At 47.0% G+C, this 15,954-nt stretch overlaps 1 protein-coding gene across 3 annotated transcripts in view; it reads right to left on the bottom strand.

Annotated features, from left to right (window-relative positions):
* Window positions 1–512: 512 nt before the first annotated feature.
* LOC119969731 (syntenin-1-like) overlaps window positions 513–15,954 on the bottom strand; it is a 38,441-nt gene continuing 22,999 nt past the window's right edge. For all 3 annotated transcript variants that reach the window (XM_038803742.1, XM_038803743.1, XM_038803744.1), the window contains exons 7-9: window positions 11,599–11,770; window positions 4,136–4,227; window positions 513–946 (exon numbers count right to left, since the gene is read on the bottom strand). In XM_038803742.1, the coding sequence (XP_038659670.1) occupies window positions 895–946; window positions 4,136–4,227; window positions 11,599–11,770 (316 nt within the window). In that variant the 3' untranslated portion in view covers window positions 513–894. The remainder of the gene's footprint in view (window positions 947–4,135; window positions 4,228–11,598; window positions 11,771–15,954) is intronic.

The raw sequence follows: 15,954 nt of genomic DNA, 5'->3' as shown, positions 1-15,954 counted from the left end.
GTGTTTGTTCCCCGCAATGGCTGATTGGTCAGGAATGACTAGAAATGTTTAAAATGGGCTCTGGTTTATTAATTTCAATTCCCTTCACACATTGGCCAATTGCTGGACTTCAGCAATGAAACTGACCAATTGCTGGACTCCGGCCGGCATGACCCCTGACTGATAGCTGGCCTCCGGCCGGTATGACTGACCAATAGCTGGACTCTGGCCGGTATGACTGACCAATAGCTGGACTCTGGCCGGTATGACTGACCAATAGCTGGACTCTGGCCGGTATGACTGACCAATAGCTGGACTCTGGCCGGTATGACTGACCAATAGCTGGACTCTGGCCGGTATGACTGACCAATAGCTGGACTCTGGCCGGTATGATTGACCAATAGCTGGACTCTGGCCAGTGTAACTCTGACCAATAGCTGGGATTCGCAGCATCAATGGTTGGGATATAATTCCTATGTTTTGATTGGTCAAGGGCATTGGTTTACAATATGCCATATTCCATTGTTGTTACATATATTTCAAAAATATCTGTATAATCTTTAATGGATTTCAATCTGTGACTTCATTTGCAAATCAGGGACCATGATATTGATATTTTCTGGATGTCTGAAGGTTAATTTACAAACACAATAACTTATTGCACATTCAGCAAGAGTTCAATTCCAAGAATATTTCAAAATGGATAGTGCATAAGCAGAGGTAATTAGACAGTAAACAAAGAGTAAAATATGGATTAATGTAAACCCCAGCAGGAATTAACACATCTGCCCAATATACATGTGAAAACAGAGCAGAAGTAAAATCCAACTTCCTCAGAATATGAGATTACAGACTGGACAGTTCAACATTAGGTCACTATTGTGAACAATTTAGCGATAATCCTGCTGAACTGCCTCAAACCTCAGGGGTGGAGTGATCCATCAGGGATACGAGGCCTGAGGACATCCTGTAGGAAGAACAAGCATGGGTTCAGACCTGGGCAACATCTACAAACAACAACTTGCATTTATATTGCACCTTTAAGATCGGATATCGTTCCAAGACACTTCATAGGACCGTGAATCTGACAAAAATTGACACCAAGTCAATTGCAGTCCAAGTCCTGTCTGTTTAGGATTGAAATTTCGGGCAGCACGGTAGCATGGTGGTTAGCATAAATGCTTCACAGCTCCAGGGTCCCAGGTTCGATTCCCGGCTGGGTCACTGTCTGTGTGGAGTCTGCACGTCCTCCCCGTGTGTGCGTGGGTTTCCTCCGGGTGCTCCGGTTTCCTCACACAGTCCAAAGATGTGCGGGTTAGGTGGATTGGCCATGCTAAATTGCCCGTAGTGCCCTAGAAAGTAAGGTTAAGGGGGGGTTGTTGGGTTACGGGTATAGGGTGGATACGTGGGTTTGAGTAGGGTGATCATTGCTCGGCACAACATCGAGGGCCGAAGGGCCTGTTCTGTGTTGTACTGTTCTATGTTCTATGAATTGCATTCATACTAAAGGTTCTACTTGGCTTGCCGTAGTCAAGTGACCTCTGCCATGAGGCACAGACTGTGGGCAGCCATGTTACATTCAGTTCGAATAAAGACATTGTACGTGAAGCAACATACTCTTTATGCCCTTACCACTGTCCACTGCAGCTTCTGGCACTGCAAAGGCCAAAGGTTTTGTGGCCAATCAGATTCACCGGCAGTTCTGGGGAATAAGTCTTGTCTCCAACACTTGTTGGAGTGTGAAATGGCTGCAGGGCAGGCAGTAACAGTGGGGCTGTGATCTCCAGTGACTGGGAAACCCAGCTATCCTAAAAATACTGGCCATAAAGTAGGAAGTTTTCAACAGTCTTCTACTGTTGCAGGCAGGGCGTTCCACACCCCTACTACTCTCTTGAGCAAAGAAACTGCCTCTGACATCTGTCCTATATCTACCACCCCTCAATTTAAAGCTATGTCCCCTCGTGTTGGTCATCACCATCCGAGGAAAAAGACTCTCACTGTCCACCCTATCTAACCCTCTGACTATCTTATATGTTTCTATTAAGTCACCTCTCAGCCTTCTCCTCTCTAATGAAAACAACCTCAAGTCCCTGAGCCTTTCCTCGTAAGACCTTCCCTCCATACCAGGCAACATCCTAGTAAATCTCCTCTGAACCCTTTCCAAAGCTTCCACATCCTTCCTATAATGTGGTGACCAGAACTGCACGCAGTACTCCAGGTGCGGCCGCACCAGAGTTTTGTACAGCTGCAGCATGACCTTGTGGCTCCGAAACTCAATCCCCCTACTGATAAAGGCTAGCACACCATATGCCTTCTTAACAGCCCTATTAACCTGGGTGGCAACTTTCAGGGATTTATGTACCTGGATGCCGAGATCTCTCTGTTCATCTACACTACCAGAATCTTGCCATTAGCCCAGTACTCTGCATTCCTGTTACTCCTTCCAAAGTGAACCACCTCACACTTTTCCGCATTAAACTCCATCTGCCACCTCTCAGCCCAGCTCTGCAGCTTATCTATGTCCCTCTGTATCCTATAACATCCTTCAGCACTATCCACAACTCCACCGACCTTCGTGTCATCTGCAAATTTACTAACCCATCCTTCTACACCCTCTTCCAGGTCATTTATAAAAATGACAAACAGCAGTGGCCCCAAAACAGATCCTTGCGGTACACCACTAGTAACTGAACTCCAGGATGAACATTTGCCATCAACCACCACTCTGAGGGGTGATCTCATAGAAACTTCTAAAATTCTAAGAGGACTGGATAGGGTGGAAGCAGGGAGGATGTTCCAGATGGTGGGTGTGTCCAGAACCAGGGGTCACAGTCTGAGAATTCGGGGTAGACCATTTAGGACAGAGATAATATTTCTTCACCCAAAGAGTGGTGAGCCTCTGGAATTCATTACCACAGGAAGTAGTTATTGATTATAACTAATCAGGTTAGAGGCTAAGTCATTGATTATATTCAAGATGTGGTTAGATATAGCACTTGGGGCGAATGGGATCAAGGGTTATGGGGAGAAAGCAGGATTAAGCTATTGAGTTGGGCGATCAGCCATGATCATGATGAATGGTGGAGCAGGCTCGAAGGGCGGAATGGCCTCCTCCTGCTCCTATCCTCTATTTTCCTATGTTTCTATCCCTTAAAGAAAATGTTAAAAAAGGTTGACCAAAAGCCTCGTTAAAGGGAGAGATGAGCGTTGGTCCTTCAGTGTCTGGGGATTAATAAGGAAATGGCAGAAGCGATGACAGATATCTTGGGCGCAATCGAACGGCCTCGTTGTGCCAGACTCGGTGATGCAACAAGCAAGTTAGATCTCGCGAGAGGCGTCTCGCAAGATTCGCTATGCTCGTTACCCCTCGCGAGATCTCGTTAGATATCTTCAGCAACCTTGGCTATATTACATTTAGTTCCCTCATCCAAATCATTGATGCAAACTGTGAATAGTGGGACCCTGCTCATCACCGCCCATTTATTCCTACTGTCTGTTTCGTATCTGCTAACCAATTTTCAATCCTGGCATACAAGACCCTGGTCTTGTCAGGGTGGATGTGGTAAGGCTGTTTCTTCTTGTGGGAGAATCCAGAACTAGAGGTCACATTTTAAAAACAAAAGGTTGCCCATTTAAAATGGAGATGAGGCAAAATAGTTTCGCTCAGAGGGTCCGGAGTCTTTGGAACTCTCTTCCTGAAAAAGCGGTGGAAGCTGAGTCCTTGAATATTTTTAAGGCAGAGGTGGACAGATTCTTGGTAAGCACAAGGGTGATAGGTTATCAGGGGGTGGGCGAGGTGCAGATTTGAGGGGCTGAATAGCCTGCCTGCTCCTTGATCGTTCACAGCCTCCAACGGTGGGTGCTGGAGGTCGAGGATTGATATGACGCTGGAGTTAGAAACCTCGGAACAGTTTAGGATGTTTAAAAAGAGATAAGGAGAAGGGATCGAGGTGTTTGAGCACCAGGAAAAGAAGTTTAACTTTGAGGACTGGGTGGACTAGGGCCAAATTTAGGTCAGTGAACTTGGGGATGATCAGTGGTGATCGTCTGCATGCCATCCACATTGCTGCTCTGTCTGACTCCGAGGTGACAGTACTACCACTGAACCACACTAACACTCACTCCTGCATCAAATATGTCTCATTTGCTTATTTACCTCTTCACCATGTGCTCATAGATCATACTAGGCATGATGGTGATAGTGATTGTGATGCCAGAAGTAGCCAAGATGTCAGTGACCCGCGAGTCCTGTAAAATAAGGAGGAAGAAATGTAAACATATCATTGTAATAAGTGTAATATATACTCAAGATACATCATCACCAAAATTGCAGTTACTAAAAGGATACATAAGAGAACAATCAGTATGATTGTGGGATGGAAGGATCCAATTTTAAGGAGCGATTATATAAACTAGGGATTTTGTCCCTGGAAATGGGAAGATTGAGAGGTGATACAAGTGTTGTATAATTGCGGTGACAAGCTATCAGACCTAGTCCAGTGAGCAAGTAATCAATGGAGGAAGCTGCCGAGGGAGGAAGCACAAACAGTATTAACTCATTCAGATGTAAATTAGATCACTTTTTTTCAGAAAATAACATTTTGGAACAGAGTGTGATGTGTTTGGAAGAAGCAAATTACTATTTTTACTTATGGGCCTAGAAATTAGTTCACCAGTCGGCATCTGAACCACGAGGCCCCAGTATCGAAGATAATTGGTCCCTGGGTGTCATTAACATATCTGACATTGGATTTGGCACCGTCAGCAGCTCACCCAAGTGATAGTATCAATGTTGAACTTTTTTGCCTCACTGGCAGAGGCCTTCATGTAAATCGCAGGAGCATGCGATGAAGGTTAGGGTGGGGTTGGGAAAGGATAGGCGAGTCCACAATTGTCATCCCTGCAGAGTCTGGGCAAATCTCCTTCTACTCCTAGCTCCATGATATGGGTTTAGATTTTTCTGGAGAATAATCAGTCAGAGGTCCTGATCCTGTGGTTCTGCTGAAAACATCATTGGTGTTCAGATGGACAAAAAACAATTCCATTACCCCTTTTTCTGTAACCACGTGTGGGGAGGCGGTGGCGTAGTGGTGTTGTCACTAGATTAGTAAACCAGAGACCCAGAGTAATGTTCAGTGGACCCAGGTTCAAATCCCACCACTGCAGATGGTGAAATTTCAGGTTTAAAAATCTGGAATTAAAAGTCTAATGATGACCATGAAAAAATCTGGATCACTAATGTCCGTTAGGGATGGAAATCTGACTTCCTTACCCGGTCTGGCCTATATGTGACTCCAGACCCACAGCAATGTGGTTGACTCTTAACTGCCCCCTCAAGGGAAATTAGGGATAGGCAATAAATGCTGGCACAGCCAGAGACATCAATGTCCCATGAACGAATAAAAATAAGTAACTGGTTGGAATGAATGATTACCTCAGTTTTATGGCTCCTTAATTACAGCTTTAGCAAACACACAGTTTGGATACCTTTAGTCATAGTCATAGAGAAATACAGCACAGAACAGGCCCTTCGGCCCACGATGTTGTGCCGAACTTTTGTCCTAGGTTAATCATAGATCATAGAATTTTGAACACTAAGGGCAATTTAGCATGGCCAACCATCCACCCAACCTGCACATCTTTGGACTGTGGGAGGAAACCGGAGCACTTGGAGGAAACCCACGCACACACGGGGAGGATGTGCAGACTCCACACAGACAGTGACCCAAGCCGAAATCGAACCTGGGACCCTGGAGCTGTGAAGCAATTGCGTTATCCACAATGCATCCGTGCTGCCCTTAAGAACAAATTAATCTACATTCCATTATTCTACCATAATGCATGTACCTATCCAATAGCCGTTTGAAGGTCCCTAACCTAACCTTAGCCTAGGTTCTTTAATAATATTACTGCAACAAATATATACCTTAACTCAGGCTTTTCAAAACATTACTGCAACAAATATAAAATACAATATATACCAATTTCTTACATCCATCACAGGTTATTGCAATCAGTCATGGTCAAATACCTCAACGATACTCATTTCCCAGGCTGCGCATGATTAGAATTGGGCATATTAGAATCATGAAACACAAAATAGGCCATTCAGCCCATTGTGTCTGTTTGTCACGCCTAGCACGATGGAAGATGGTTGTAGTTGTTGGAGGTTAATCATCTCAGTCCCTGGACATCACTACAGGGGTTCATCAGGGTAGTGTTCTGGCTCCAACCATCTTCACCTGTTACAATAACCTGCTCTCCATCACAAGGTCAGAATGGGGAAGTTTACTAATATAAACACTATCGCTACAAGAGTAGGTCAGAGGCTGTGAATTCTGTGGCAAGTAACTTACCTCCTGATTCCTCAAAGTTGGTCTACCATCCACACGGCACAAGTTAGGGGTTTAATGGAACACTCAAGAAGCTCAACACCATCCAGGACAAAGCAGCCTACCTGATCTGGTACCTTAAAAATCACTCCCTCCACCACCGATGCACAGTGGCAACCGTGTGTACCATCTACAAGATGTTCGGCAGCAACTCACCAAGGCCCCTTCAGGAGCATCTTCCAAACCTGTGACCTATACCACTATAAACCTCTCTAAAGGACAAGTGCAACAGATGTCTGGAAACACTACCACCTGCAAATTGCCCTCCAAGTCACACACCATTCTGACTTGAAACTATATCACTATTCCTTCACTGTCACTTGATCAAAGTGCTTTACCTCCCTTTGTAACAGCACTATCGGTGTTTCTACACTACATGCAGCGATTCGAGAAGGAAAGTCATCACCACCACCTTTCCAAGGAGAATTAGGGGAAGGACAATAAATGCTGGCACAGCCAGAGAGCCCACATCCCAGGAGCAAATAATTAAAAAATCATCAAGCACACGTCTGATTGACTTTTGAAAGTTCCTATCGAATCAGATTCCACCACACTTTAACAGTGCCTTCCAAATCCCAGCAACCACTTGTGTGCAGACATTTATCAGTTTCCCTCTACCTTTTATCAATTGTTTTAAATCAATGAGCTCTGGTTATTGACCCATTTGTCAGAAGAAACAGTTTCTTCCTACTTGCTTTATTAAACCTCATTATTTTGAATTCCTTTATTAGTTCCTCCATTGTCTTTGGCTACTCCAAGGAGAACAATCTCAGTTTCTTCAATCTCTCCACGTAACTCCCTACCACCAGCCTAGTAAACCTCTTCTGTGCGCTCTCCAGGGTTGACAACTGTGTTTACATGTATTCCTGGAGGTTTTATCACATGACTTGACCCCATGCTCCAACCGTTAGTTGGCCAACAGATCCATTCTTATGGCGCAGTGGACTTCCTACATCAACTGGAAAGCAAAATGACTCATTGCTTAATTGAATGATGCTTGACTACAAGCGAAAGCCTTGGGCGGATGGGAGAGCCGTCGTGAACTCGGCCGAGTTTCACGACGGCCTCGGAGGCCGCTCCTCGCCCCCTATTTTCCCCTCCCGGCGGGGTTAGGAGCGGCACTCCGTAAATCTCGGCCACGGGGGCGTCGCGCCGAGAGTGACGCGGCCGGCGCGCCTAATGACGTCAGCTGCGCATGCACAGGTTGGCTGGCTCCAACCCGTGCATGCGCGGCTGACGTCATGACGCTGATGACACGAACCCACGCATGCGCGATGGCCGCCTTTCCCCTTAGCCGCCGCACAAGACATGGTGGCTTGATCTTGCGGGGCGGCGGAGGGGAAATAGTGCGTCCGATTTGGACGCCGGCCCGACGATCGGTGGGCACCAATCGCGGGCCTGTCCCCTCCCGAGCACAGTCGTGGTGCTCTTTCCTTTCTAGGCTACCTACAAGCCCCAAACGGGCTTCTCACTCCCGTTTCACGACGGCAGGCCGCTCGGCCATCCGGGTCGGAGAATCGCCGTTCGCCCGAAAAACAACGAGCGGCGATTCTTCCGAGCGGGTGGGGGGGGGGGGGGGGGGGGAATCGCGGGGCGCTCCATTCCAGGCAACATCCTGGTAAATCTCCTTTTCCCGGGGGAAAAGTCTCTGACTGTCTACTCTATCTATTCCCCTGATCATCTTATAAACCTCTAACAAGTCGCCCCTCATTCTTCTCCGTTCTAATGAGAAAAGGCCTAGCACCCTCAACCTTTCCTCGTATGACCTACTCTCCATTCCAGGCAACATCCTGGTAAATCTCCTTTGCACCTTTTCCAAAGCTTCCACATCCTTCCTAAAATGAGGCGACCAGAACTGCACACAGTATAGTAGAGCCTAGAATTGTACACAATACTCCAGTTGAAGCCTAATCAGAAATATATACGGGTTTCAATTTTTATTCAATGCAAATGTTTACAAAGCCAAGTATCCCCTATCTTGACTTTCTTTCCCACTGTCAACAATTTTTAAATCTTTGCCATGTTAAATACAATTTTAAAATGTCCATCTCTATGCCCAAGTCATTGTTAATCTATTATTTTCCTTCCCAAACACTGATAGACTTGGTAAAGATATTCAGATGTTGGATCGCTAACTTTCCACCACTAGATGTCATCTTTAGTACAACTCCTGAATTCTACAGTGATCAACTCCTTTTGTTTGTGCAATGACTGTGTTATAAATCATTCTGTGGACTCTGCCGAGGAGGACATTTGATCTTTCCTGTGCCATAGGAAGTGTTATTCAGCAACTGAGTAGGATATATGAGTCATTGGTATAAGGGGAGTGAAAAAAAGCAGCCAGACTACATTTTGGAGCAAAGGGGAAGAGGCAGCCATGTTGGGTCATCATAGCACCACCTAGTGGCAGAAGCAGAAAATGAGAGTACAATGACGACAGCAGTGACGCATTCGGGAATATAAGTGTGGGATCACTTATCAGAGTGTTCCACATGGTGATACTGGTTTCCTGTTTCTAGTGCTGCAGACAATGGGCTGGCCAGGGAAAACTGCAGTGATTACAGACTGTGTAAACTGCAGTGATTATAGAAAAAGTATCACAATACTGTAGATGTTGGAAATCTCAACTAAAAACAGAAAATGCTGGAAGCAAATTACACAAACTCTGTGTAAATTGATCTTAATAGAGATGCTGTGTGACATGCTGTCATTACACATTAATTAATTCAATACTTTTTAAATTGCAACCCTTACAGATTTGGCATTCTGTGCTTTTTGAAATTATTGCAGTTTTTGCATATTTACAGATGTCAGTATATAAGTCGGTCTTTGAAGCTTTGAAAAACCCTTCTAATAACAGGGGTCGACTTATACACCAAGTATAAAAAATTCTTAAGCAGCAACAAGGCATATACTCCTCTTCAGACTCATCTTCACTGTGATCCACTGAAAACTACATCATTTACCTGGAAAGGTGGAAACGCCAAAATCCACTCTTTTTGGGGATATGGAATATGTTCAAGATTTTATATGACAAATAAGAGTTTGTTCTGCTGCCCACTGAACATTACAGCAAGTCATCTTGGAGATAGCGAGCGGGAGTCCCCGGATGGGATGGGAAGGGAGGCTGCCCCTCCCAACCTGACACCTTGCACGAGTGGACATGGCCTGAGAAGGATGGCTTCTTAGCTTCAGCCAGCAGCTAGTTGGACAGACCCACTGGGCCCCAAGTCACACTCTCTGGAGAGTCAGGTCTTTTCCAATTACAGCCAGGAATTTGTTGACAGCAACCAGAAGGAATTCAAAAAGTGAGGAACTCCAATCTAAAACAATTACCGTATCGGAAAGTAGACAAGGCCATTTTCATTTTTTTAAAGCTGTTTTTACTTTCTGGCTGTGCAAAATCAGCTTTTTGTTTCTGCTGTGCTTCAATTGGGAAATGCTGCCTTTGAAACATGCTGGGTAGACGGAGAAGGTTTAAAAGCAGAACAGGGGGTGGAGTCAATTTACATGCTGAGTTTAGACAAGAAAGTGATTTTTAATGATGAAGAAAGGGATTGTCTTATAAGCTAGTCGACATATAAGGTACAATTTATGGTACTGTGATTAATTACAGATTCCGGAATTATAACCACTATTGAGATAATTACAGGATCTATTAAAACTAATTCTTTCAGTTTCCGGACGAACTAAAATCATCACAGGTTCTGTATAAACCAAGATTGTGGAGATTATTGCAAACTAGCAAAAAGCCGCAAAATATATTCAGTCAAATTAGTACCTCGATTGCAACAACATTTCTTTAAATACGGGCTTTCTAGTTATTGTTTCATTCAAACCATTTAACACAATCAAAATGCCTTACGCTCAAAAAGGCGACATGGAGCTGCCCGTGTCAATAACAGGCCTATGAGTATCAATGCAAGTTTTGTCAAGAGTTTGGCCTGTTTTTTTTTCATTTCTTCATGGGATGAAGGTGTAGCTGGCTAGTCCAGCATTTATTGCCCGTACCTTAATTGGCCCTCAGAAGGTGGTGGTGAGATAACTTCTTGAACTGTTGTCGTGCTTGCTGTCGGAAAACCCAAAGTGGTGTTAGGGAGGGAGTTCTAGGGTTTTGACCCAGTGACAGTGAAGGAACGGAGATATATTTCCAAGTCAGGATGCCATGTGGCTTGGAGGGGAACATGCAGGTAGTGGTGTTCCCATGTGTTTGCAACCCATGTCCTTCTGGATGGTAGAGGTCACGGGTCAAAGGAGCTTTGGTTGGTGGCTGCAGTGCAGTTTTTCGATGGTACACGTTGCTGCCTTGACGCATCAGTGGCGGAGGGAGTGAATTTTGAAAGTGGTGGATTGGGTGCCAACCAAGTGGGCTGCTTTGTCCTGAATGGTGTTGGGCTTCTTAAAATGATGGCGATGCACTCATCCAGGCAATATTCCATCACAATTCTGACTTATGCCTTGTAGATAGTGGAAAGGCTTTGGGGAGTCAGGTAGTGAGTTACTGTCCACAGGATTCCCAGCCTCTGGCCTGCTCTTGTAGCCACAGTATTTATATGGCTAGTCCAGTTCAGTTTCTGGTCAAAGGTAAATTCCAGGAGTTTGAAAGTGAGAGATTCAGCAATGGTAATACCATTGAATGTCAAGGGGGACGATAAGATTTTCCTCATGTGGCGCTAATGTTACTTGCCACATGTCAGCCCAAGCCTGGTCTTGCATCATATGGACATGGACTGTCTCAGTATCTGAGGAATAGCAAATGGTTCTGAACATTGTTGCAGCCATTAATGAACATCCCCACTTCTGACCTTATGATGGAGGGAAGGTCATTGATTAAACAGCTGAAGATGGTTGTGCCTAGGACACTACCCTGAGGAACTCCTGCTGAGATGTACACAAACCCTTGTTGACATCTGGAACACGCTGTCTGAAAGGAAAAACCTTTAAAATAAGGTTCTTCACAACCACGGTTCAATTATCCCTGCCCTTCAAATCCACTTTACCAGAACACTCAGTTGGACTTGCCTTCTCATGTGCGAGATTGGTTAATAAAATGTTGTATTATTGGAATGATTACAGGTTTGGGTATGCTATTTAGATTCTGGGTATATTACTTATTGCATATTATATGTAAACTGTATTTGTAGTTTCTAGGTAAACTGAGATTGTTACAGGTTGTGGGTAAAGAGAGATTAAAGAAATTATTCCACTTTTGTAGACGGTCGCTCACCTTCAATCCAATGATGTTCTGTCCATTGATTTCACAGATATTATGGTCAGTTAGCAGTCCATTCCTGGCTGCTGAACTATCTTTCACAATGGAGGTGATTTTTCCACGTTTATATATGAACCCGACATGGCCAGCACTGTCCTTATGCATTGTGATCGTTCTCTGGAATGGCCTTGGAAGAGAGAGAGAGGGAAAGAAAAAAATCCAAAAAAGAATAGAAAAATCTAGATTTACAAACAGTGTGGAAAGAATGACAATCTCATTGGTCATAGAAATTACATGTTATAAAAAGACAGTATCAGGGCAGCACGGTGGCGCAGTGGTTAGCACTGAGACTACGCCGCTGAGGACCCAGGTTCGAACCCCAGCCCTGGGTCACTGTCCGTGTGGAGTTTGCACATTCTCCCCATGTCTGTGTGGGTTTCATCCCCACAACCCAAAGAAGTGCTGGTTAGATGCATTGGTCACGCTAAATTTCCCCTTAATTAGAATAAATAAATAAATAATTGGGTACTCTAAATTTAAAATAAATAAATAAATAAAAAGACAGTATCGTGGCTGAATTTGGGAGCTTCTCGGGCTATAAGTTGAATCTGGGCAAGAGCGAGGTATTTGTAGTGCACCCGGGTGATCAGGAGGAGGGAATTGGGAGACTCCCATTTAAGAGGACAGTGAAGAGTTTCAGATACCTGGGGGTGCAGGTGGCCAGGAGTTGGGGGACTCTCCATAAGCTTAATTTTACCAGGCTGGTGGAGCAGATGGAGGAGGAATTCAAAAGGTGGGACATGGTGCCGCTATCGCTGGCGGGTAGAGTGCAGTCCATCAAAATGACGGTGCTCCCGAGGTTCTTGTTCCTTTTTCAGTTTTTGCCCATCTTTATCCCTAGGGCCTTTTTTCGGAGGGTGACTAGCAGCATCATGAGCTTTGTTTGGGCGCATGGGACCCCGAGGGTGAAGAGGGTCTTCTTGGAGCGGGGTAGAGATGGTGGGGGGCTGGCGTTACCCAATCTCTCGGGGTATTATTGGGCTGCCAATGTGTCGATGGTGCGCAAGTGGGTGATGGAGGGGGAGGGGGCAGCATGGAAACAGATGGAGAGGGCGTCCTGTGGAGGCACAAGCCTGGGGGCCCTGGTAGCGGCGCCGTGGCCGCTCCCTCCTACGAGGTATACCACGAGTCCGGTGGTGGCGGCTACCCTCAAGATTTGGGGGCAGTGGAGGCGACATAGGGGGGAAGTGGGGTGCTCGATGGAGGCTCCGTTAAGGGGGAACCATCGGTTCATCCCGGGGAACATGGATGGGGGGTTCCAGGGTTGGCACAGAGCGGGCATCAGACAGCTGAGGGACCTGTTCATTGATGGGAGGTTTGCGAGCCTGGGGAGTTGGAGGAGAAATTTGGGCTCCCCTCGGGGAACATGTTCAGGTATCTGTAGGTACAGGCGTTTGCTAGGCGGCAGGTGGAGGGATTCCCTTTGCTTCCAGCGAGGGGGGTGAGTGACAGGGTGCTTTCGGGGGTCTGGGTCGGGGATGGGAAGATATCTGATATCTACAAGGTAATGCAGGAGGTGGAGGAGGCGTTAGTAGAGGAGGTAAAGGCTAAGTGGGAGGGGGAACTGGGGGAACAGATCGAAGATGGGACATGGGCGGATGCCCTGGAGAGGGTTAACTCTTCCTCCTCATGTGCGCGGCTTAGCCTCATCCAATTCAAGGTGCTGCACTGGGCCCACATGTCCGGGTCTAGGATGAGTAGGTTCTTTGGGGGCGAAGACAGGTGTGTCAGGTGTTCGGGGAGTCCAGCGAACCATGCCCATATGTTCTGGGCATGCCCAGCACTGGAGGAGTTCTGGAAGGGGGTGGCGAGGACGGTGTCGAGGATGGTAGGATCCAGGGTCAAGCCAGGCTGGGGACTCGCGATTTTTGGGGTTGGGGTGGAGCCGGGAGTGCAGGAGGCGAAAGAGGCCGGTGTTCTGGCCTTTGCGTCCCTAGTAGCCCGGCGAAGGATCTTGCTACAGTGGAAGGATGCGAGACCCCCAAGCGTGGAGACCTGGATCAATGACATGGCGGGATTCATTCAGCTGGAGAAGGTCAAATTTGCCCTGAGAGGGTCGGTACAAGGGTTCTTTAGGCGGTGGCAACCTTTCCTCGACTTTCTGGCTCAGCGATAGGGTACTGGGTCAGCAGCAGCAGCAACCCGGGGGGGGGGGGAAAGAGTGGGGGGGGGGGGAAAGAGTGGGGGGGGGGGGGGCGTTGACTATGTTTATTTAATTTAAATTTATTTTTAAGTTCTCTTGTTGTATACTGGGTTTGGGGGGGTGGGGGAGATACATGCGTTGCTATGGTCTTGGGGGTGTTACAGTTATTATGGTGTTTTATTGTTGCTTTTCATTGTTGTTATATTTTCTGTAAAAAATTTCAATAAAAAATTATTTTAAAAAAAATAAAAAGAAAAAGACAGAATCTATCTAACTCATCCTCTACCATCCTGTGTTACGATCCCAGTTGATGTTACCAGGGGATGGGAAGGTTCCAGAATTAGAACACTGGCTCGAAAGACTGTAATTTTTACCCTTTTTTTAAAGAAAATGTGGATGAACAGATGTTGTTAGTTTCTAACAACAAAATAAATTATTAAAATATGTGAAGTTTGACTATAATACAATAGAATACTGCTTCACACCAAATAACACAGGTCACTAAGTATATCTTATGCTGTAATGTTATCGGTGAATATACTGTCGCTGTAAGCTAACAGGCTAACTGTGCTCAGATACATCCCACTCTAAAACCAAGTGGCAGTCGAACGTCTGTGAATTTCTCCACAAATCTCCTCAGATGATAATACACTTTTGAGGCAATTGGCCTCACTGGACTCCGGCTCCTACAAGAGTGTTTCCAAAAAACCTTCTTGAAAATACATGCTTTAGAATCTTCTTCCACATAATGATTTCTCTCAGCTGTTTTCAGCAAGGATCCACGTCCAGGATTTCCAACTCCCCTTTGAGTATTCCTCTGTCTTCAATCGCCATGTGCCTTTAAGCTTCCACACAATCTCTCAGGTACTCAGCACTATTAGACTACCATTGTTTCATAGACTTGGTCACCAACCTTAGGATTACTTCAGGGGCGAAATTCTCCAACCCCACGCAGGGTCGGAGAATCGCCCGGGGGCATTCCCGCTCCCGCCATGTTCAAAATTCACCCACCCGCCATAAAACGGCGTTCTTCAAATCCCGCCGCCCGCCTCGGAGAACGGCTGGCGCCGGCGGGATGCCATTGTTTTTTTTAGGCTTAATTATTCTCCGGCCTGGATGGGCCGAAGTCCCGCCGACGTGACCCGTTGGTTTATAACGGCGTCAACCATTGATGATGGTTGACGCCGTTCAGTTACCTACATCGAGTGCCGGTGGGTTGGGGGGGAGGGTTTGTGAAGAGAGAGTGAAATCACTTACATCGCGTGCCGGGGGGTAGGGGTAGGGGGGTAGGGGTAGGGGGGGGTGGGGATAGGGGTAGGGGGTAGGGAGAGGGGGTAGGGAGAGGGGGGTAGGGGGGGTAGGGAGGGGGGGTAGGGGTAGGGAGGGGGGTAGGGGTAGGGGGGTTGTGGGGGGGTGTTGGGAAGAGAGAGAGATAAATCACTTACCTCAAGTGCCGGTGGGTTGGGGGGGAGGGTTTGTGAAGAGAGAGAGTGAAATCACTTACAGCGCGTGCCGGGGGGTCAGGGTAGGGGTGGGTGGTCGGGGTAAGGGTAGGGGTGGGTGGTCGGGGTAGGGGTAGGGGTGGTTGGGGTGGGGGGGTAGGGGTGGTTGGGGTGGGGGGTAGGGGGTAGGGGTGGGGGGTAGCGGTGGTTGGGGTGGGGGGTAGGGGGTGGGGGGTGGGGGGGGTGGGGAACTCAAGGTTCTGCAAGATGGCATAATTAAGTTCAAACATTTAGAGTAATAAATAATGAGGATCAACAAGAGTGCAGCAAATTTTTTTCTCTCTCTCTCAGATAGGCACGCAGCACAATATACTCGCCATTTAAAAAAAAAACAAGGCATTCACATCTATTCCAGCCGTGTTGGTTGCGGACTCTGCCTGCACTACCCCCTACCCCCCACACCCCCCTACCCCCCACACCCCCACCCCCCTACCCCCCACACCCCCCCTACCCCACACCTACCCCTACCCCACACCCCCCACCTACCCCCTCGCCCCTACCTCCCCACCCCACACACCCCCCTACCCCCCACACCCCCACCCCCCCTACCCCCCCAGCACCCCCTACCCCCCCACACCCCCCTACCCCCACACCCCTACCCCCCCCCCCCACACACCCCACACACCCCCCCTACCCCCACACCCCCATCCTAGCTGTCTTCTTGCC

Source organism: Scyliorhinus canicula, chromosome 7 (genome assembly GCF_902713615.1).
Source record: "Scyliorhinus canicula chromosome 7, sScyCan1.1, whole genome shotgun sequence".
NCBI lineage: Eukaryota > Metazoa > Chordata > Chondrichthyes > Carcharhiniformes > Scyliorhinidae > Scyliorhinus > Scyliorhinus canicula.
Note: the sequence above shows the minus strand (reverse complement) of the source record. Positions and strands in the feature narration are given on the sequence as shown.